This window comes from Trachurus trachurus (genome assembly GCF_905171665.1).
Source record: "Trachurus trachurus genome assembly, chromosome: 1".
Classification (NCBI taxonomy): Eukaryota; Metazoa; Chordata; class Actinopteri; order Carangiformes; family Carangidae; genus Trachurus; species Trachurus trachurus.
The window spans coordinates 20,984,181-21,008,339 of record NC_139891.1 but is presented as its reverse complement, the minus strand read 5'-3'; the positions used below and the strand labels follow the sequence as shown (position 1 = coordinate 21,008,339).

General features: G+C 40.4%; 1 protein-coding gene across 1 annotated transcript in view; it reads right to left on the bottom strand.

The window, feature by feature from the left end:
* The window catches only part of tenm3 (teneurin transmembrane protein 3), a 182,603-nt gene that overhangs the window by 97,301 nt on the left and 61,143 nt on the right, over positions 1 to 24,159 (bottom strand). The window contains exons 4-8 of the mRNA XM_083978996.1: positions 16,790 to 16,963; positions 15,511 to 15,575; positions 4,929 to 5,045; positions 1,654 to 1,737; positions 1,117 to 1,241 (exon numbers count right to left, since the gene is read on the bottom strand). Of these exons, the coding sequence (XP_083835122.1) occupies positions 1,117 to 1,241; positions 1,654 to 1,737; positions 4,929 to 5,045; positions 15,511 to 15,575; positions 16,790 to 16,963 (565 nt within the window). The remainder of the gene's footprint in view (positions 1 to 1,116; positions 1,242 to 1,653; positions 1,738 to 4,928; positions 5,046 to 15,510; positions 15,576 to 16,789; positions 16,964 to 24,159) is intronic.

The following is a 24,159-nucleotide window of genomic DNA, read 5'->3' as shown; positions in this document are numbered from 1 at the left end:
TGAAACAATGAGATTGAGCAGCTAAAAACCAGACCAGTTCAACTGTAGCGATTTTCATAACACTATCGCTCCGGATCAGAGGTACTAAGATGCTGATTATTAACTCAATAAACTCAACCATGGCTTGTCTTATTGTTAATCTGAACGCACATGTATAAAGGGCAGAGTCAAGGCAGCAGATAAATCACAAAACATCAACGCGTCCGTGAGCGCAGCGCACCTCATTTTCTCCTGTGAAGAAGAAGAGAAAAAAGAATGAATGTTTAGGTTTATTTATAAGAAGTCTGATTATGACTGCTGCTCTGGATCAGATTATTTGCTCATAATTCGGGTTATTTTCAAACAGTGGCCAAACAACAGATCAATTAATTATTATAGACTATATTTTCCATTTTTGCTAAGCGGTTTGTTCTGAATTAAATAAAATCAGCAAACCTGGCGTGCTCAACTCAAGGTATGAACGGGTGAATCGGGTGCCAGTCCAAAAAAATTCAAAGTCAAAAAACGCTGAGGACGGCTGATTGCCGAAACGCGTCCGTTTCTCGCTGCCGAGCAGTTTTTATGAATTAAAAAGTGTTTAACTTAAAGTGAGTGCTGAATTAAATAAAAGCCTGTCCCATACAGCCGCGTGTGTTACGACGTGTTTTGTTGATGCTATCATCTTTGCCTTGCGCAGATGATCCTTCATAATTTGTGATACATAATCATCAAGTCATAAAGCAAGACAGGCTTTATCATATTACAATAAAATGTGATTTAGGCAGGGTATACAGTAGTTAGTTCTAGTTTAATAGCCTAGAGTTTAAGCTGTGGATTACTGCACAGATCACTGAGTCATCCGCCTGTCGTCCTCCGTTCTCACAGATGCCACCTGGCGGTTGTTTTGGCACATTGAGGCTTTTCATTAAAACCTCTTGTCTCGCCAAAGAAAAAAAATGCCTGAGTCTTGTGCCGTCTCGCGTGGACCACGCGTGAAGTCCGCAATTTTGAACCAGTAACATCTGTATATATTTTTTGAACTGTGATCACTCTGAAAAGGTCTTTAGGTTAGATAAGTCTGTGTGATCATGTAATTCTACATGCATGCATACCCATGTGTGTGTTTATGCGACCAACCTGTGTGTGTGAGGGCGGTAGGCCTTTGCGTCCATACACCCCAACTAGAGCATCCCTCTGGACTGAGATGTTAAATTTCAAGAACTGTGGTTGGTCGATATATAGCTGGGACCTCCAAAACACTCCTACAGTAAGGAACAACAACAAACAGAATGGCGTCAAAATCTGTGAATATTCAAAGTCAGTGATACACGTTTCAATTCATTTCAATTTAATCGTCTACATATAACATACAAATCAACATGCTCGCACAAGGCAAATATAAAAGTCATCCTACAATAAAAGCAAGAACATATATTCCAATTCCCCATTGCTGAAAAGCAACAGGATGCTGACTTAAACTTTATTCATAAGTGCGTGCATCTTTGTCACACTGACTATCATCATCAATTTTTTTCGACCCTTAAAGTGAAAACATACAAGCTGCACAAAGTATGTACGTTACTAATTCCAAAACGGAGTGTATTATGTTTTGGTGAGTATATTTTGTTGTGAGATGTCGTGACAGGCTTACACATGAGTGTGCGTGTAACTGACCTGGCGGGACATCTTGTATGGCTCGTCTCCCCACATCCACCTCCCCTATGTCTATGGTGTTGTTCTCTAGAAGAAACATTTTACCTGCAGAGAGAGGAACAGATGGAGTTCAGGAAATGAAAATAATAAAAAACACTGTCAGACAGGATCTGATCACCCAGTGATCAAATACAAACCCGAGCCTACTTTGAAAGGTTTATGAGGTCCTTTTGGATGAAAACAAAAAATGAACTTTATGGACATAGGACATATGTTCTTATAAATACCATATTTTTTTCTCATTCTTATAATTGTCCTGGCTTTTTGGTATTACCCTGAGGACCCTCAGTCTGGGCAAACAGTCCATGCAGTTCCCAGTGAGACATCTTTGCACTTTCAGCCATTTACTTTACACTCAGTCATGATACAGGTTTTTAAGAAGCTATGTCTGAGGAAGGATGACAGATGGGCTCTTTGTCTAACCACCAGAGACATTTTGGGATTGATGGCAACACAATATACCGTAATGGAGTGGTACTCTGTGAATTTTACAGATGGGTAAGTGCTGAAGAACCAGCTTCCTCTTACAATCTCCATATGCAATTCTCTTATTTATTACCAATGAGAAAACTGGTCCAGACTGAAACATAACTTTTCACGACAGCAGCAGTAACAAGTCTCTCTTAAATTCTCCTGTCCTGTTTCTTTGCTTCGACATTTTCACCTTCCTTCACTCTGTCCTGACTCATGGGGGAATTAGGATTACTCAATGGCAGTAAACATAACAAAAACAACTGAAAATCACTTTAGTGGTAATGTTCAAGATACTATATAGTATTGACAGACAATGACGCACTCCAGCAGCAATGTCAAGTATATTTTCCTGCTTTCCTGTCTCAAACTTTCTGCAGATCTTGCACAGACCCTGATTCACAGAAATGAATGAATAAGGTATTCTTATTAAACTTAGGTGTAATGTTTAATTGTTAATATGTGCACTGAATCAATATGGTAACAACAGGAGTTCTGAAAAGCTGCACCACACAACACCCTGATTCGTTCTCACTATTGATCACACAGGGTGAATGAAATGTAAATCACAGTGTTCATTTGTTCACTGCTTAGACACAAAAGGATTTTTTCCCCTAATGCACATACAATATCATATATTGTCAGAAGTTACGGAAGATCCCAAGATTATCCTTGAAGTGCAAATACCCATGCTGCCATCCCTTCTCTCTGTCTGTCAAGCTCCAGCCTTTGTCAATGGGAAATTGAAATGATTCAACATAGTTTAGAAAGGCACAAATCTGTGTGTATACAGTAAGGTTCCACAGTTCACACTGTCAGGACAAAAACCATAGACCAAGAAACTCTCTGTACCCCTCCACAGTAAAACTGTGATGAGGTATAGATTGGCATGGTCATAAAATCATTTCAAAGCTTTGAGTGTTCCCACGAGCACAGTGGCAATCTAACAGAGGATCTGCCAGGAAGAATGGGATAAACTCCTCAAATCCAGGTGTTCAAAGCGTGTAGAGAGTTACCCAAGAAGACTCTGAGGCTTTGTAGAGGCCCCTTGCTGTCATTGGCTCAGATGTGAGTGTGTGTGTGAGTACTGTATGTGAGTGAGCGTGTAATATTTATGACAGTCCAGACGTTACGCTCATTTGTTACACTAGTCTAAGTTGCAACATATGACACAAGTTTCAGTTGGAAGAAACAAACGTCCATCTTCTATCACAACACATTTTCTCTACTGGTCTCTCTGTCTCTTGCTCTAAATGATACTTTCTTTTATGTGATAGAACTCTCTCTCTCACTAGCACAAACCCACAAACATACACAGACACACACAGGTTGTCAAGGGTCAATTTTGCGGACATTAAATGGACTTGAAAAAATTTGGACAGTTAAACCCTAACCCTGACTCTGGCCCTGTAACCTTGACCACTAACCCTAAGAAAATCTATTTCTGTCTCCATGTATCCAGTGTCCACCTGAAGTAGTGTGTGTATATATGTACTGTATTAAACACAGTTGAGCGGTCTGGTTTGAGGGTTACAGTAACAGAGTCCAGATGTCGGCCACTGTACTACAGAGAAGGTCATACACTACTTTCTCCATACTTTTGCACAGCACTGGGTTGAGAGAACTGGCTTGGAGACTTTAGTGCATACTGTTTTGGAATAGGGATTATGGTTGAATTTTTCCATGCGCTAACGACACAGCTGGAGTCGAGAACGGCTTGAAACATTTGGATGAAGACTCCACCAAGTCTCTGAGAACGCTGCCTCTGAGCTGGCTGGAGCCGTGAGTTTTATGGGGGCTGACGTGTCCCGGGATGGAGGTCACCAGCCGCTCCTCTATGGTACTGTAAGTTAGTGTTTGCTGGAGAGAGCTGGTACAAGGAACTCTGCAAATGACACAGGGCCCAGATTATTTAGCTTCTTTGTTTTCAATGTGTGCGTCAAATTGTGAAATATTAAATCCCTCCAAATGAACGTGTGTCACCTGAAAGGATAGCCACGTTTCTGGCTGATTTAACACTTTACTGTCAAATCCAATTAGTGCAGAAAGCTCAGTGATCTATCTCATAGTGATGAAACATTTGACTGGGTGACCGCAGGTAAAAGTAGACCACAGCCTCTCCTCCATCTGTTCCTGATTCCTCCTCTAGATCTTCTTTTCCTCCTTTATTCACTTCCGAGGAATCGGATTAGTAATGTGCGATACTTGCAGCTCATCCATGTGGGAAAGGCTTAACTCCAACAGGTACCCCCCTGAATAAGAGAGCCTGGTGTCACACAGTGGTGTTACATCTGAATGATGACCATGTGCGGGACATAAAATGCTTATAACAAGCCTGGGGAAAACCGCATACACCAGTGTTAATGCTGACATTTTTCAGATGAAGAAAAGACAAACAGCAGAGAGAGAAGGAAATAAGAAAACAAGGCACAGGGATCTTGAGTGATGTTAGTGTGTGTGTCCCTCTGCATGTACTGTATACTTATCATGTATAGGAATTTGTGTAGCATCACGCAGTAAAATATCACTTGTTTTTACTGTTATTGATGTTGCATCCATGCCAAAGTGAGTCACTGGCGTATTTTGAATTTCGGCTGCATCTACTGTAAAATCATCACTCAGGGAGAAAGTTAGAAGAGTCATTTTTCCAGAGAGAGCGAGAGAAACTGACTGAATTTTACTATATTCAAGAAAAAGGCAAAAGTCCTTGGACCATAAAAACATTTAAATGGAGCAAATGTATTTGTGTTCATGTTGGTACTTACCGTTGTCCGTGGACACCATGAAGGTGTTGGGAGTCGTATCTCGTCCTCCTCCGTTTTCAAAGGCTCCGTATCCTTCACTCTCCTGAAGCTGCCAGTTAAGACCAAACAGGTGCATAGCTGGAAAAAGGAGAAGAGAGGAGAAAGGGGGAGAGCAAAATTGAAAATTGTGAACGACAAAAGTAACACATAAAGCAAATATGAAAATAAAAGAGGAGGAAAAAAGACAGGATGGAAGGGAAGAACAATTAAGACAGGGCATGGAGACAGAGAAGGATCAGATGTTAGAGGAGAGAAAACAGAGATAACAATTATTAACTTGTCCGTGTGCGACACCGACAAACAGACAAATGGAGTGTGAGCATGAGGTTTGGTTGCATGTTGTGGCTCTGTGAGGCAAAGTGAGCACCAACAGCACGTTTCTGGAAACATGAATACTGTGATATCTACAATGCTCTCAGGCTACGGACACAAATTAATGCATCTGCGAGCATGTGCATTACACGCATGTACACACACACGCACGCACGCACGCACGCACGCACGCACACACACACACACACACACACAACCCAGGGATAGATAGAGTGTGTTAGCATCAAAGGGAGCCTCCTGGAGCTAATCTGACATTATGCAATACAACACTCACCTATGTGTTCTCCCATCCCTTTCTTATATGTCTGTATATGTGCATGCATGCCCTTGAGCTTGTAAATCATCTGCTCACTTGCTGCTTCCTTGTCTCCTCTCTGGCATCTCAACCTTGATGAAACTAGATTTTTCCAAGGCAAAAAAACCCGGTAAAATCAGTGTAAACCAGACAGAAAAGAAAGATCCACACCCATGACGCCCATTTCTATTCAACACCTCACCTCCCTTCCTTAATCTTTCATCCACTACAGTTTATTTAACATAGCATCAGCTGAATTATGCTGACTGTCTGATGAAGAACTGCAGAGCTGACGCGGCATTTTGCAAAATGAAGCGGCAGTGGAGGGATTTGGTTTTGTGCTTCGCCTTGTCAGTCTGACAGAATTACACACAGTGCTCAGTACTGTGGGGTGGTTTCTCTAGTAGCCCATTGTATTCAGTCTCATGCAACTAGTTTCCAGAAAAAAAGGGGGGAAAAACATCTCTTGTAAGAAGATTTAGATTTACTGAAATTTGGACCAGGCCATGCCGCCATTATGAGTCCTGGGTCTGGTCTCAAGGAGCCAAGTGGACCCATCTGACCTGTAGTCTAAAGCCCCACGAACAAGCTTTGAGGCTGCAATGTTTGTACCACTCAGCTAGATAGATAGGCAGGTAGGCCTTCGTAAATAAAACAGCAATATAGATAATAGTAAATGGGAGCTTGATGAATGTGGTCATTTTATAGCAATTCGTCTAGCTTAGAATAGATTCATGTCTTTTTGCCCCTTCCATCAGCGCTGTGTGTCATACCAGTCCTTGGACTGTTTATTGTAAACAGTCTGATTTTCTGTTTTTCATTTTAGCAGCAAAATATTCACCACAAAATACACAAAGGGTCAAAGATAAAAAGCAGCTATAAGAACATCCACTATAACTGCAACATGCAGAGCATTTCTTTCTGTATTTGAACAACTTTTACTGAGATATAGTGAAAAATATTTCTGTCATGTTTTGATGAATTCAGTTTGTGTGCCAGCCAGGTTTGGGTCACTCCCTTTTATTGGCTCACATTCTCATTATGACTATGTGTATGTGTTGATTGTCTCTTTATTGTCAGCCATGTGATAGACTGGCGACCAGGATGTACCCTGCCCCCACCCTGCCTCAGCTGGTAAAATGGATGGACAATGAGTGGGACTGTTACATGAACATGGATTTGACAGTCTGTACACTGTCACAAAACCAAGCAGCAACATAATGTTCTGATAACAGATCAACCAAAAGATCATTGATGCTTTATAACGTTAAGGAGCCTCTTAAGAGCAGATGGACAGTGGGACAGAAATCGTTAATTATTTCACATCTGAGACAAGATAGATGTTGGATATGAGTGGAGGCCCATGTCCTGTGATAGTACATGACACCCTGATGCTCAAACAATCAAACGCAGTAACCTGTTGTGTTGGTGGGTTTGTGCGGGAGTGCAGGAGTCTGGACTGGATTCCTCACATAGCAGATATTATAGAAAGAGTTGTGTCAAGGACCAATTAGTGAAGACCCCCCCATCCCCCCATTCCCACCTCACCACCACTACACACATACACACACCGCTCTGCCTCATTAAATTAGAGCCGTGCTGTGCTAGCCCGTTACCCACCATCCCCCCTAGTGAGAACAGGAGCAAAGGGTCACGGGAGAGTGCCGGCTAATCGACAGGGGCTGTGTGTGTGTGTGTGTGTGTGTGAGAGTGTGTGTGTGTGTGTGTGTGTGTGTGTGTGTGTGTGTGTGTGTGTGTGTGTGTGTGTGTGTGTGTGTGTGATAAATAAGAGGATTAATAGGCATGGTAACAGTCATACAAGGCTGGTTCTCCCTAACTGCACCTTTCTGAGAAATCTGGGAAATAAAAGCACATTTCAAAGAAATTTAGAAGAGGATTTAAAGAAAGTCGAAGAGTTAGGTTGAAAGTTTTAAAACCATATGGAGTAGACTCGCAGCATCAACGTTGTATCCAGATGGACAGTTGTAGAAACTGCATTAAATCACCTGTTGTTGTTGTTATCAACTCCTCGCTGTTAGCTATTCTTCATGAATATGAAGCTGTGATGAGAAGTCAGTGCTGAAAATTGTCCTGTGGAGGATTTCTGTGAGAAAAAAAAGCCTGCAGCAGGAGGACTGCTTGGATCGATGAAAGGCAAACTATCCCACTGTGTTGAACTGGAAGAAGAATCAACAACCTAGGGTGCACTGTCAGTATATACTATGTCCGCTCAGCGGAGTAAACTGATCCCTGTTCAGTCTTGATAACTTGACACACACAAAGAGGAATCACAGTGGCCAAATTCTGTCTTTTTTCTGTAAGTGTAAAACTAAAGGCAACAGTAAAACCCAATTTTGATGTTTACCGGACCATGATGCGTCAAACTGTGCCACCTTGTGGATGTATGAATAGAAAGTCGGAAGCCCGCTGGTTAATAAACTATTGTTGATGTTCAAAAATGTGTCATTGTTCATCTGGTGCATAACTACAGCTCGGGAACATTGCATTGGCAACTAAGTGTAAACTGAATCACGCAGTTCTGACTCAGATGGATTTCTGAAAGGAAGCGAAGGGGGAAAGATGGAAGAACAGTGGAAAAATTAGGCTTACATAAGCTAAGCTGCATATTTCTCCCCAAGAAAAAACATTCAGCGTTAAGTCTACACCAGAAAAGTCATGCAGGAACTGGAAGTAAGCGTGAACAGATATCACACCAGGCTAAGGATACTGGATAAGAACTATGGGTTTTAAACCTCCGTTATTAAATCTGCACTAAGGGACTCACAGATGACTCTAGATAGGCTCATAGACAACGACTCCACTGAACAAAAGTCCAACACAAAACAAATTACAGCAAATTCAAAACAATACCATTGAGTAAACCCTATGAAACCATTTTGTTGGACAGTGCTATTAAAGATTTGACGGCACTAAAACAAGAAACAATTGGGGATCGCAGACGCAGTGATGGTGCATTTGTGCATTATGCTGATCCACACCAAACTGAAAGGCATTTACGTGCTTGCATCGATTTGTCTGGGAGCCGCAGCAAACTGAATAATAAAGCAAGTTTGGAGAAATTATCGCCACATCCATGATTCAGCCCGACAAAACCAAGACCTACCCCTCACACTCTAATATCCCATTGCTTGAACAAGGTGTTTATATGGGCATTGTGTAGAAACTGAAAAAGAGAAAACACCCAATTAACCAGGACTGATTATAATAAAAAATAACACATAGCGTTGCACCACTGTACTGTAGGTGAACTGGAGTTGTGAGCTGTTTAATGGGATTGGAACATTAAAAAAATGTCCAGGCAGAGCTGCAACTCAACATTGATGTTCAAGCTTGCACAACAGCCATATCAACCTGTTCAATTCCACATTTGCCAGAAGGTCAAGCATAGATGAACTTCCATGAACATCACTTCCATCAACATGTACACCACTCAATTGGGATTAAAGTCCGACACACAACTGAGTTTTGACATATAATCTGCTTCTGAGGTATTCCTTAATGCCCATTTGCCAAACTCTGCAAAGTGTGCCAGGAGACTTAAAGCAACTGTGAACAATCTGATTCCGGTAAATCAAAGTTGAAGCGTGTGGGCTCTCTCTTCTGTGCACATAGTGTCTAAGCTGATGCTGATCCCAAGAAAATTGCTGAAGTTCAACATGATGCAGACCTCCAGGCTCCAGGGCAAATCAAGGGTTTGTTGGGTATGGCTGACTACTGCTCTCAGTCCATCAGAGACTCTTCTCTTCCACTTCAGAACCGGCCAGCTCTCAAGAAAAGACACACCCTGGGTTTGTGGCCCAGAACATCACTTTTAAACGACAGTTTGACCAGGGACACCACAATGTCATACTATAGCCCAGGCAGAGGGATAGAACTCATTGTTGATGCAAGCCCTGTTGGATTGAGTGAAATCTTCATTTCAAAAGGATGAAAAAGCTGTGAAGTAGTGCACATAATAGCATATGGGTCAATCTCTCAGCGACGAGGAGAGAGAAGACGAGTCACTCTCTCACAGCTGTGAGCACTTCCACCTTTACATCTTTGGTCATCCTTTCACAAAACACTAAAACATAAAATGAAACAATCCCAGGTCAAAACCAAAACCACACGCCAGAATCAAGAGATTGGGACTGCGGCTTTCACTTCAAAGTGAAAAACACAACGGGAGCTGACAATCAAGCTGATGACACATCCCATCACTACATACCATCGCAGACAGATGACAGTGCACCACACACTACTGAAGCAGCAGAGGAGTATGTCAGCTTCAGGTCAGGCAACACCTAAGGCCTTAGCACCGACTGAGATCAAGGAGGAGATGCTCAAAGATTCTGTCTTTCAAGAGGTCAGTGTTCACATCAAAGGCAAAAGAGACACTACATACTGTAGTAACAACATAATAAAACTGCCGAAGCTCAAGATGCAGAATATGTCTCATGCTGACAGCAGTCAAACGTGTTGAATCACTGCAAGTGTCAGCCTTGCTCTAAATTGCCTAGCGTATCGTAAATGCATAGCGACCACTTCCCACTGGAGAGTTACCTGTCATTGCCATCCAGTATGAGGTACTGTAGTGTCAACCTCAGCCCACACAGCCATTGCAGTCATGGAAAAAGTCCATCCCCTAGAGTCATGTAAACCGATCATGGTCCCTCATTATACAGAATTCAAACAACTCCTCCAACCTAAACAACCACATAGGTTGTCTTTTCATCCCTCCCATAACAGCTTCTCCTGAAATAGCGACTGTCAGCGTGTGTACTGGACCTTGGTTATCATGGTAACCATAATGAGAATGTAACTGTGACAAAAGTAGCGTAACAATAGTCACAAAGGCTTGGTTAGGTTCAGGAAAAGACAATGATTTGGTTTTAATAAGACAATATTTGCTGTCATGGCGGCATCAGTGGCAGTGCTGTTAGCTTTGTTGAACACTCATGGTTAACAGTGACAACATAAACTGCTGCTTTCACATGGGAATCGAACTCGACTCTTCTCTTTTGTTGAGCCATCTATCCACCCATAACTCCTCCTAATGAGGACTTCATCTCATTACTGCACTTTTTCCGTTACTTCTGTCTTGATTAATACGACCACAAGGTGTCGCCTAACGACAAGACGTTATTAAGGGTTGGATGTTACGTGAGTACAGGTTCACACCTCACAATACAAAATACATTTCAATTGCCGAATGATTGTGCCAGTGTGAAGAATAAACCAACACTCCTTCTCTGATTCAAGCTGTAAATAACAGTTAAAGACAGCAACCTGACAACAAAATAACATGAAGCAAAAGCCACAATGAAAGCTTATACGCCATGTCGTACCACACACTCTCACTCTAGGTGACATTGTACTTCATCGTCAGGCATAACAAGCTCACCACACCATGTAACACTAAACCATACACTGTCAAAGGTTTGATGGCACTCCATTATCGAGAACTCGTCTTCTTTAAAAACACATTTTTAGAGGTTCCTCCTGTTTTCATGTGTTTAGATGAAGTGAACAGAAGGAGCGCTATGTGGAAGTGGTACTCCGAATTTCTGACACTGTGTCCTTGTTACTTTACAAGCGACTGACATTCAGATTCATAAGGGATTCAAATCAGCCTTTCCTAATCATTACACATGTTGCTGTAGTTCCCAAGGTGATACTAGACCCATGGTAATATGGCTTAGGTTGATATGCAAATGTTGTTCACAGAGTACACACCAATTCCCGGAGTGGTTTAAATATTGTGTCTTAATTTTTCAGCTTTACTGTGACTCACAGAGCTGGGAATTATTACGGTAAGTAGAGATTTTAGAAGGTGTAGTTGAAAAAAAAAAAAAAAAATGTTGTGAAAAGTAGTGAACCAAAAACAAGATGTGAACGGCTGAATTTTGCAGATTCATTAAAAGTCAGAGCACCCCAGAGGGAGTCCCAAAGACACTTGCATTGTAATGGTTTACTGACTACGGCTGCTGAGTTTTCCTTCAATCCACAGTCTTGTTTCACAGGGTGTAGCCTTGGCTCAATTAGTCACACAGGAGGGTTTTATGTATGGGTATCTCTTTGGTAACACAGTCCTGCCTGTTAGCAGATAAACTCAGCAACCGGGAAAGAGCAACAACCCTGGATCATCTCTTTATATTTGCATATGCCTTGTTACAGGTGCATGCAAAAAGCAAGAGTATTTTCCTACTTGTTTTGACTGTTGAAAATGGGCTTAGGGAGAGTGATCTAACAGATTCTGGAAAGGTATTTGTGGTGGGAGCCAGGAAGAAAGGTCTGAGCACCAGCAAGCTGTGAAATTGTTGGCAGTTTGCAAGAATAAAAAACTTCTCCTCAGACTCTTCCTACAGCGCCTTTAGGACATGGACTTTCCTCTGTACATGTGCTGTTAACTTTACATGTTGGCCTGTTAGAAAATGGCCCACAGCCTTTTTTTTAAGCCAACCATCAGATATGAATTTGTCATTTGAGCGGGATATTCATTTTCTTGGTCTGCACTGTATGCATGTATTTTTCATTATGCATTACTACTACAACAAAATAGAACTTGTTTGATAGCGACAGGCATCAGTAGGCTCAGCTGATGAAGTAGTCTGATGACTTTTCCATCTGAGGGCCTCTGAAAGCTTTGTTTTGACAGCCATTTATTGTTTGAGTTCCTCCACAGATATTGATTATCTGTGATTTTGTATCAGATTTTGTATCAGTGTGACTCTTGTATCAGTCAACAATTAACATGTAGTGTATTAGTTAACTCCACTCTTTCTCTTTCATGTTTTATTTTTTGCAATGTTAAGTATGTAGTTATAGAGATTTAAAGAATACATTTTAATTAGAACAATAAAGAGAAGATTTTCTCTGATATCTGACTCACCGATAAAGTAAATATGTGAGGTCAACTTAAGAGGAAACACACACACATGCACACACGGGTAGAAAAGCACACAGAGTATGATTGACACGTACATATATCCTAGAAAAACACACACAAGAGCAGGCAGGGATCATATGTTGTCTGGTATGTTGTTATGTGAGTTTGTCAAGGCCAAAGGTACCGCGTGTGTGTGTGTGTCTGGCGTACAAGCATGTGCCAATCAAAACATGTGTGCATGTGCACCCTTGCGTATATATTTCTCAGTGTGTGTGTGTGTGTGCATGTGCATGTGTGGTCTTTGTAGGTCCCTGTGTGTTCTTGTGCATCTGCACATGTGTTGATCCTTGTGAGTGCGGCAGATTCTTTATTCCTGTTAGAGAGTGTGTGTGTATGTGTGCGTACGTATTAGTGTGTCAATCATAAAATCCCAGGCAACAGATGCTTTGAATGAAAATCGCCTTGACACATGCGCACATACACACACTGCAAATCTCCAACCCGCACCCCCACTCTGTGCTACCCACACACAGACACACATGGACTAGCCTGTGGCAAGCGATCTCCAGGTCCAAGGACCATCTGAGCTCCAATCTTAATTGCTTCTGTTCATTGTGGGAATCGATGACCTTTAGAAAAAATACTGCTCTTCCTCCCCTCCGATTTTTTTCTACCATCATCTCTCTCTCTCACTCTTTCTCTTTCTCTCTCTCTCTCTCTCTCTCTCTGGGCTTTTAAAAAAATCTCTTGTAGAGACCCCAACAAGGACTCAACTGTCCATACAGTTAAAAAGCTATGTGGAGGAGGGCAGAAAGCACATAAAGGTGCAGTAAGCAATTAGTTACTGTAGTTAGTTAGTTTATTCATTCGATTAGCATTCAAAATCCCGAACGAAATACATAGAAGAATTACCTCAGCCACTAACAAAATACAAAAGGCATGAAGCTAATTGAAAGGGTGTAGGCTGAAGCTCGTGCTTATTATGCCTCCCATCTTTACAAAACAACTTCAGCCTGGCAACTCTTAAACTACATGGTCTGAGTTACACCATTAGGCTTTAGGACAAACAAACTAGTAAGTAAATAAATAAATATGGTTCTATAACAATAATCTAAAAAAAATGGGGTGGGGGGATGGGGGTGTGGGGCAATGTCTGTGCAGGACATGGAAAAGAGGGGGAGACACAGGGGAAACGGGGAGAGTGGGGTCAGTGGGAGCCAGAGAGGGTAATTCTGGCACATGCTAACAGTTAATGCCAATTTAGAGATTTTGCATGGAAAGGATACGGTGGCCCTGAGAGCTCAACACACTGCAATCGAAGAAAAGACATGCAAAAACACAAACGTGCTGCACATTCCGAAAACATCTTTTCGATTGATTTGAGACATAACAAGGGAAGGGTTTATCTTATATCTTATATATTTCCTCTTGTGTTGCTGTTTTTAGCCCCGCTTTTGCATGTGTTTTTTTAAGCTGCAGTGTGTTAAGCACTTAGGGCCACCCTAGAAAGGAGAGGAATCATAGTGTATACTCCTCAACATATTTGCACCAGCAAGACAGCAAGAAGGCCAAGAAATAGCCAAGGAGAAGATTGAAGGAACAGAAATTGAAAAAAAAGAAGTGGTATCAGGCATATGTACGCTTATGTAGAGCAGGAACCAATGTGTTATTGGAGTGTTTAGTTATGTTCAACTTAATGTTGAAGAATTTGAAGGCTTATAATAAAAAATAACATTTTGGGCTCACTCTTAAGTTTATGGCTTCACCGGCACAAAAATGACACTCCGGATGAGTGCACAAAAATCAAATCAATAATTGATTAATTGAAATTTTAAACTTGATGTGAGTCAAATATTACTCATTTTATGTAGTCACATAACCCAGACTCAGACTGTTAAGTCGCTTAAAGGCACATTTTTTCAGAGCTGCCAACATGTGTAATTACACATGCAAAATATTAGCATTGTAAAATGATGTAGACTTCTATTAACCCGCAATATTGGGCCCAACATAATTATATTCCATTCTGCTGCCTCGGGCGTATCAAAATCACAGTGATCTAATTCATAAAATGTTGGTTAAAAGGGAATGTTTGACATTAAGTATGTGTTATAAATGTACCTTTTAAACACTGAAAAGGTAACTAAGGTGATGAATGCATATTCTTTTGACAAGAAGTTCTTTCTTCTTCTATTCTACTTTTTAAGGGGATCCTTTTGTACATATTATATGGCCAATGACTGAAAAAACAAAGAAAGTGAATCTGTATTGTATATCTTTCAATAAGACATTTTTTCTTTAGCTTTGTTGGATTTGGCTTGAGCGAAACAAACTTTACAATGAACTCTTTGAGGTGTTACTCTGAGAAGATTCCTGCCGTGCACAAAGCGTTCCTTCCATTTAATGAACTACATATTTGACTTTCATCACTACAGTCTTTTTTTCCGATGAACAGGATGACTGAGATCTTTACCACTGTTACATTAAAAAAACATTGTAGTGGTAATGTGACCCTTTTTCTTAATCCCGATAGCCCTCAGTGCTTTCCAACAATTCAACATCGATTACTCAAACCATTGGTCCCAGTTTGGATTGCAGCTACAATTTACCATAAAATCTGCCTGACACATTACCCTGTGCTTCAACTGCAGCACTTCCTGGAAAACACCAGTGAGAGAAAGACAGTGGGAGGATGAAAGCCTAAAGAAAGGAAAAGCCTGGCAGTCTGGTTATCTGATGGGCTCACGCCACAGAGCTACGACCAACACATGCAGCAAACAAGAGAACCAGAGCGGCTGATACAGAGAAGCCAGAGAGGGAAGGAAACCGGACAAGATTGGAAGAGATGATGAGGGATTAACAATGGACAAATCAGGAGACACACAAATAAAAGTCTCATTTGTCATCCTGGGCCAAGGCCAAACCCTTCAGACTGTTGTGGTTGTATATATTAACAGCAGTGATTTGGAATGTGTGTGTGAGAGAGAGAGTGACAGGCAGACAGAGAAAAGTTTGTGTGGTCTTACCTATGCAGTAACAGAGGAGGACAGATAGCAGTACAGACAGTCCCACTGCACTGAGGGCTGTACACCTGCAAGAAAGAAAAAAACAAATGGTTGTTGATGCAGCTAAGATTGACAATGATTTATGACAATAAAGACAATGATTTGTTATTTTAAGCCTTCAATAAATATTATGTCACACTGTGACTTCACAAGAATTAATACTTTGCACAGAGGAGGGTTGGCACGTTAATGGAATTTCAAACTCAATACAAATACCCAAAAAAATACTAGATTTTATACTATTTTCTATAACATGGGAGGAAGAAAAAATAGCTTCCCAATTCAGGGGCCCTATCCCTTGGAGGCTGCATCTGAAGATGCAGCGGGGTAGCTAAGGCCGTCCTACTTGGAAGGCTCCTTCAAATACAGTCACAGCAGACTAATTTTAGTATCATAATGCATCTGCTAGTGAGGGATAGGGCTGTGTCAAGTTGTGTGTGGAGAAAGCTGATGGTCTCTATACTATTGCAAATTAGTATCTAATCCCTTATTATTATTATTATTATTATTATTTTGCATTGATTGGTATTGTAGAATATATTTTTTGCCAACCCTGTTGATGCCAAACTTGTGAAAAAGTGACAGTTCTTGTGTTTATACAAAACTGAAAGTACTTCAGATGTCCTGGTGCAGGAGATATGATTCTTCTGATATCACTAGAACATGTGTTCTAGTCTGACATCAAATTCAAAGAGAAGAAGAAGGAAGGCAAGGAAATCAATAACAACTAAACATAATAACAGTGTAGCAACAGGTCCACTCTGACTTGTAGAAAAAAAGCTGACAAACAAGTCCAGCTTTGACATAAACCATCAGGGAAAAGCTATATGCAATGAAAAACCTTGAATGGAAATGGTGCCACAGAGGATCTCAAATAGAAGGAGAAAACACCTCAACCTTATCTGAGCAGCTTAAAGACAAACATCCAGATGTGTAGACAGAGCTCAGGTCAGGTGGGTTTCTGTTGTGTACTTCAGATTATTACTTACTGTACATGGGAAAATGTTCATGTCCTGAATTAACCTTATTGCCAGTATTTTATGTGAGAGCTGATATCTGTCTGATATCTGTGAATACTCCATCCACTCCATACACAACGCTTGTTCAGGTTAAAGTGTGTGTAGAAGTTTCTGTTTTTGCTATATCAGTATTTCGTTGATCTGGGAATTTCACTGGTACTGGGAGGGACCAAAGTGATTTATTTTTGACATCCAGTTCCTCGCTGCTTATTCTGTCTTACCTCCACGAGCAGTACTTTGAGGTCTTCTTGAACTTGAAGGCGGAGCGGGACAGCGTATTCCTCGGCAATGGCCTGGTAGGTGGGGAGTACACTGAGCCCGTTGCCATCGTGTAGCCAGGAGTTGCCGTGGAAAAGAGGGGGGTGGTGCCTGTACCTGTCTTGAAGAGGAAGTGCCTGGTAGGGGAGAGAAGCGAAAGACGGAAATAAGTTAGGGTTCATTAGTATGGGACATGAACTACAGGGCATAACTATCACATACTGTTGCCCCCCTGTGGCAACATCAGGTAACTGTATATTTCAATTACTATTCTATCACTACTCCGAATTCACAGATTCACTAACACCATGATTTTTGAACCTCAGTCCACACCTTTATACCCTGTACTGCTGATTTGAAGGTGCTGGATGTCTGCAGTGTCTTGGTTATTATACCTCATGCCTTGAGCAAATTAAATTGGATTCCATTAAGTCTAAGAGAGAATGATTTTTAGTAAAATTGGATGGTAGATTAGAGATTTTAGACAAGCATTAACTATCGCTCAGAAAAATTGGTGAAGTAATTTGGTGGAACTGGAAAAAGTTCATAATAAGAGGCCTCATCTTTCCAAGTGCTTAAAGTGTTATCCCATTGGAACAAACCAACCAAGGAACAAAGTGCTTATAGAATCTACGTTTATATATGTTCTTAGTTAAGTTGGACGAGTTTTATTCCCGAGAGGCTGGCTTTGAACATTTCCAAAGTGGGGAAAAATAACTGGCACTTCTACATGTGCCTGTAGTAATTACCAAGGTCACAGTGTGTAATTAAAGACAGAACCCCAGCTAACAAGCCTCTGTAATTACAATTAGACTGCTCTCTAACAAGGCTGTGTGATTAACAATTAGAAACGATTATAACAAGGGATCTTCAATTAATACCTGCCTCCAGGCTAAATGTGAAAAGAGCAAGGCAAGAAGACAGAGGGAGGAGAGCAGGAGTGAAAGGGGAAGAGACTGAATCAAGAGAGAAAGAGGAGATGTAACGATGCAGTTTCACTGTATTTTTGCTTTGTGTTTAACCTGTTCAAAAACAGACTCATTTTAAGAGATGTACCCATCAGATCTGATTTGGCATTCAATTTGAGCGTGTTTGAGCATATTACATTCTGTTCATGGGTTGCAATTTCATGTGAGAAATGTATTACAGTACGGCAACATTCAATCATCAGTTAAGACTCACACAAACATATTCAATATCTGCATAAATTATGATAAAAATAAAAAAGTGCAATGTTCATGATTGTATTTCCTTGACTACTGTGAATGATTTTTGCCTTTTACCTACCAATTTATCAGTCTGACTTGAGCCTTTGGGAGATGATTACAATACTACTACTTAATGTGATGATCAGCAGATAAAGGTCAGAGAAAACTCCTCAAAGCAGCTTTCACTTTCACTTCAATGCTCCTCGGAGCCCCCCAGCACAGCTTTTTCCTATCTGTTGGTTAAATCTGTTGGTCGATCTAATGTCTTGTCCACAAGTCCAGATGGACTAAACATTTATTAGAGAACAGCCATACAACATTGAACTCATAACTGCAGAAATCCACTGCAACTGCAGACAAGCGATCCTATTGGTGGATTTCCTTTAAAGCCACAGCACTACAGGGATGCACAGTGAACACACAGTTAAAGAGTATAAATGCTGTAGCTCTTAAGGCTGGAACACACCGTCCCGGCCGCCGGCCGTCTGTGACAGTCGGGGAGAGTGTTTTTCTATTCATTACCACTCGTGGAGACGCAAATATTGGGGAGAGGGTGCAACATGTTTATATAATCAGAAAAGCAGCATATTTCTCCTCTCAACTGGACGCGTCGTTGTTGCGGTTCATACCTTATTTGGCTTTAGTTACTTTATTGGAGAAATTTGTTTCCTCTCTCTACATGTGGTGCCATTGTCGGCTGCTGTTTTATTTTGTTTTTTGTCTTAGGCTTTTTGCCCGGGTGGAGGCATGTGATTGTGGGAGGTAGTGCTAACTCCACTGTGGCCACACTGGCACTGTACTTTATTAGGCAAATGTATTTGGATAATACTCAAATGTGTTTCTACTATTTTATCCACCACATTTCCATACATTAGGGGCCAAATTTCAATATACTGCACCCTAGTACAACACCACCACCCGCTACAATCTCAGCAATAAACTCTGACAGGGCCAACTAAACTGAAATATGTAGGCTTAAGCCTTGTAACAGTATTACAGCTGGTGTACTGGATCACATTAATTTAAAGTAATGACATGTGTTTCACATGCACTTCATTTTTTTCAAAGCTCCTTGGTCCCATTCATTAGCTTCACAGCTATATTGAAAAACACAGTTTACAAACTTTGTAACAAACAGAGGGTAGCCTACCATCTAAAATGTGATAAAAATCTTATTTTCAGACAAAGAGCAGAAGAAAGGGCAAATGGATGGGTGCATTTGTGGGTGATTGTTAGATGAATAAACAGGAGGTGGTGCAAAGTGATGATGTAATAAGGGAGCAAAAACAACGTAGAGAACATGATTTCTTCCATGTAATGAAATGCACTTCACTCAGGTATCAGCCACGGCTCACTCCACTGTCTCCAGCTGCTCAGCTTTTTACTGAGATGATGGGTGCATGATCACATCACTCCTTGCTTCTTTACATTAGCTCCCTGTTAGATTTATTGATGATGAGTGTTTTATAAATTGATTTCAAATTTTCACTGCTCACCTTTAACACATTAAAAGTATTCTGCCCCTAAATACCTCTATGACTCATTGGCCTGGTATGTGCCCTGTGGACCACCGACCACTGGGGTCTGCTGACGGGGCGCGCTGGGTTAGTCCAAGGTCACAGCTTGTGGCAAAGGTTGACAGGGCTTTTGCGATTTGAGCCCCCACTCGACTGAGCCTGTGCATGTAGAACGCAGTCCTATTCTTTTTATGAAGGCATTCAGAAATGTTTCACATAGGTTGTTATTTTTTGACATTTTTATTTTTTGCCTTTTATCTCTCTTTCTTCTTTCCTTTACTTTTATATAAATAAAGTAATTCCTGAGGGATTCTCGAGTATTGAGGAATCAATCACCTCTTTGTACAGTAATATATTGTGAATAGATTTCTAATTATTTTATTTACCTCTGGATAACCATTTCTGACACTTTCTAGTTGTCTGCAGTTTCTGTTTCCAGTTGGTTAGGAAAGCTGAAAGCAACGGAGTTACTGAAATCAAATATATCACATTAGGTTACCTGTCCAGGAGCAAAATTGATAGCATGGAGGGAAAACACCCATGTTATCTATTAGTACTCTACTATGGTACCCATTACTTCAACAAATAGGATTAGCCTACAGAATTAGTGGTGTAGTGGTCTGAGTGAACAGAGCCGTCCTGAGTTGTTTCAGTCTAACTCCCACACACAAACCTTCATCTCCAGTAATTTATACCATGTCTTTCCTTCACAGTTGTTTCCATTCATCATCAATACATACATACATTTTTTTCCCAATCTTTTGATCCCACACATAACCGTGTCTCCTGAAATAAGCCCCGTACAGCAGGTGCAACGGACACCGGTTGCCATGGTTACAATAATTAACAGGTGGCCTTTAGCAAGAGTAGCGTCCCTCCAGTACCTTCGTCACCATGCTTACTATTATAACAGTCATGGCTTGGTTAGGACTGGGGGAAAAAAATGTGATTTGCGTTACAATCGGTATTTCCTCAACATTACTTTGTTGTCATGGTTACAAAAATAACCATGCTGTTGACTCTGGCAAACCGTGATGAGTATAAACCACACAGACTGCTATTTTCCTATGGGAATTGAACACTGGTCTATTGTGTCGTTTTCCTGTGATGACCCATCCATCCACCACAACCTCCTCCTCATGTGTTACTTCATGTCTTTACACTACGTCATCACATTTTCCCCTTTGCTCCTGTCATAATTAATAATTTACAGTTGCAGACACAGTTACCATTCATCATATGTGTCTCTTATTTATGTGTATGTTCAACTTGTAAGTGCACCATATTTGAGGACCTACAATATCTGTTAAAAGCCTGCCTCTGTGCCTGACACACAAATTGAAGGTTTGTTCTAATAAAAAGCTGCAAACATTTGTTGAACTGAAGTGGTGGTATGTTTGTTTGTGATCGGAGGAGGTGTGCCGTCTTTTGTGCTTGTGCATGGAAGGGTAAATTTGCCACTTCATTATTTACCACGATATTCGATTGCCTCACGTCTCTGTGGAGTCTGAGTGTAAAGTAGTGACATTTTATTGTGTTTTCATTTTGAGTCAGAGAGTAAGACGCACACACACAGTAATCTCAGCTGTGTGTTTTATATTGTAAAAACTGAGAAAACTTCATGTTACAGTACAAAAGAGAAAAGCTGTCATTGATTTACACATAATTGAAACCAAGAGGAATATTAATAGAATCTGACCACGACAGTGCTTTCCCTTGAGAAGATCTTACTTTCATTTTTCTTTTTTCTATTTTTACCACAATCATCACTTTTTAAATCAATTAATTATGAAGTTGTGAACTGAAACAAAACATGATATTATTACATATAAAAGGATTAGCCGGACATGATGTGTTGACGTCGTTCTGATCTGTTATGTTTGGAAAGCTGAGCAAAGCAAAATGAATTCTGTATTGATAGACATATTCAGCTTTTTTTCTTGTTATTTACCACATTTTACACTTTACATATTTACTTTATTTTATCTACATATAAACATTGAAGGTTTGTTAAATTACATGGGTTGTGTTAATGCAACTATAACTACATACATATATAAGCTAGTTTAGGTAACCAAATTTCAAATTCTGGCAATTTGCTGAGGCCATTGCGATGATTTATAGATTGTATTTCTATTTGTTTTCATAATGGATGTTTGTTTGGCAAAAATAAAAATGTGTAGTAAAATCAAGGTAATGACGTCCAAAGTTCTTAAAAATGATCAATCCAATATCATTTGCTTTTGAGTTAAATTAATGCATCAGATTTTACAGTGCAGTAGACCAACATCATCTAACAACTTCTTAAAATTACAGGGCGATTGTTTTGTTTTACCAAAATCTGTCACCAAAAACTTTAAGTTTACCAGAACTCTCCTATGATGATGAGTCATATGAGCTCTGCTAGTAATTAGTAGTGTCATCCTGAACACATCAAAAACAAAAATGAAACATGTGTTCCCTCAAAATGTAGCTTTAAATGGTTACAGTGGCATTTTGAAAATAAAGTCTGTCTATTTATTTTGCATAAAACAAAACAACTTTTTTGGCTTTAATCAAAGAATAATAGTCATGGTATTTCCACACATGTGCATGCACACACACACACACACACACACACACACACACACACACACACACACACACACACACACACACACACACACACACCCATACACACCATATTCATATCAATCCATCCGTAGTTGGCCATTTAATATGAGCTGGAGACGTCCAGTTTTTTTAAGCCGCTGCACTGCAACATATCAAGACTGGGCCTCTCCAAAGGCAAACACACACTGGGGTGGTAGATAACACACTAGCAACTCTATATGTGTTTCATGAGCATTTAAGTGCAAGTCAATTACAGCAGATACACAGAGTGAGGATAATCAAGTGTAAAATGACTGCAACCACAGCCTGCTTAGCTGAGAGTAGCATGTTGTCAACCATAACTAATCTGGTAGCCCGCTAATAATAACAGCCCTTCAAATGCACTATTCTACAACCTGCATTTACATTACATTAACACTACTTACACTGGGCCTTTTAAGTGTCTCAGACAATAGGAGTGACAGGAGGGGGCTATGGTTCCTGTTTGAATGTGTGTGTGTTGAAGTGTGACATAAAATAACAATAGGAAAGTCATAGACATGTTGGGAATCCTCGGGAAGACAATTACTGTGACTAATGTGTGGATAGTAGCTGTTGGATATACTGTGCTGGCATGTCCAACACTGTGACAATGGCCAGTGAACAGCAGCCTTATCCATACAAACCCACATACAGCCACTGCCAACTACAGTATAAAAGCTTCATTTTAATTTACATATCACCTTTGAATAGCTTTTCTCTCTATGTCTAAAACCACACCGACACCCACACAGACAATTAAAAAGAACTGTTTGGACATAGCGCTGGGCCGTAAAGTATACCCGTAAAGCCGGGTTTCCACAGAATAAACTATCTTTTTTTCTTTCTTTTTTTTACCGCAACATAGTTCATGTCATGATAACTTCTGTATTTTGACTATTCAGACTTCCATAGCCCATAGTTCTCTTTGTTTGATATGTCAAGAGAATTTTGGTTAAGTAACCATGGACAGCTCCTATACGCAGGATCGCTCTGCCCCCCCACCCCAAAACCCACGGATGGCCGCAAAGCAAAAAAAAAAAAAAAAACCACATGCAAATAGTATCTCCAGCTACTCTCCAATATTCAATAAAACCTTACCAAAAATGTGACACGTACTTATTTTTTATGAATAAAATGCTACATTTATTGACAGCAGCAGAGTCACTGGGGAACAGATGGGGTGGATGTCAGAGGTACAAAACATTCAACTTTAACTGAAGTCACAGAATTTTTTCTGTATTAAACAAACCATGATGTTTCCCCAAGAGCTGCGATTATATGAATGTAACCAATCAAATATAATGATGATTTTCTCTCCACATTAATTTGTTTTGGTGGAAAACAAATACTATATCGTCTGTGAATAATTTAATGATGTGTTTAGCATGTTCTCGCAACTGGCAAAATACATGAATCAAGTCATTGTTATAAGAAAAAAAACTATTCCTTGCATAATGATATTTCCTATAAGACATATTTTCACCTGAAATTTTGTTGTATAGAAATATAATCTAATATAGTACTCTCTGAGAGACAGCAGTCCATGCGCGTGCGTGTGTGTGTGATTGACATCAACACTTGCTCAATCCAGTGACCAGTGGTGTTGGGTGTCCTGTAATGTAACAGGTGGGTGCACATAAATCTGTGAGAGTGTGTGTGTGTGTGTCTGAGTATGCAACATTTGGCTTTTAAAGAGTGTTTGTAGAGATTACCGCCTCTAAATGAGGACATTCACACTCTCCTGTCACATTTCACCCCATCCCTACCTAACTAAGCATAATAAGTGCCAATACAAGCTGTTTCCTGGTCTCTTCTTTGAAGTTTGAAGTTCTGTCTCTGTCAAAATCAGTTGTAGGTACAAAACAGCACAAAGTGGAACTGAAATTGAATAAAAAATCTGTGTCGGTGTACAAAATTATACAAAAAAAGACATCTATTTCATTTGTCTTCTGAAGCAGTGTGTTCTATCAGTTT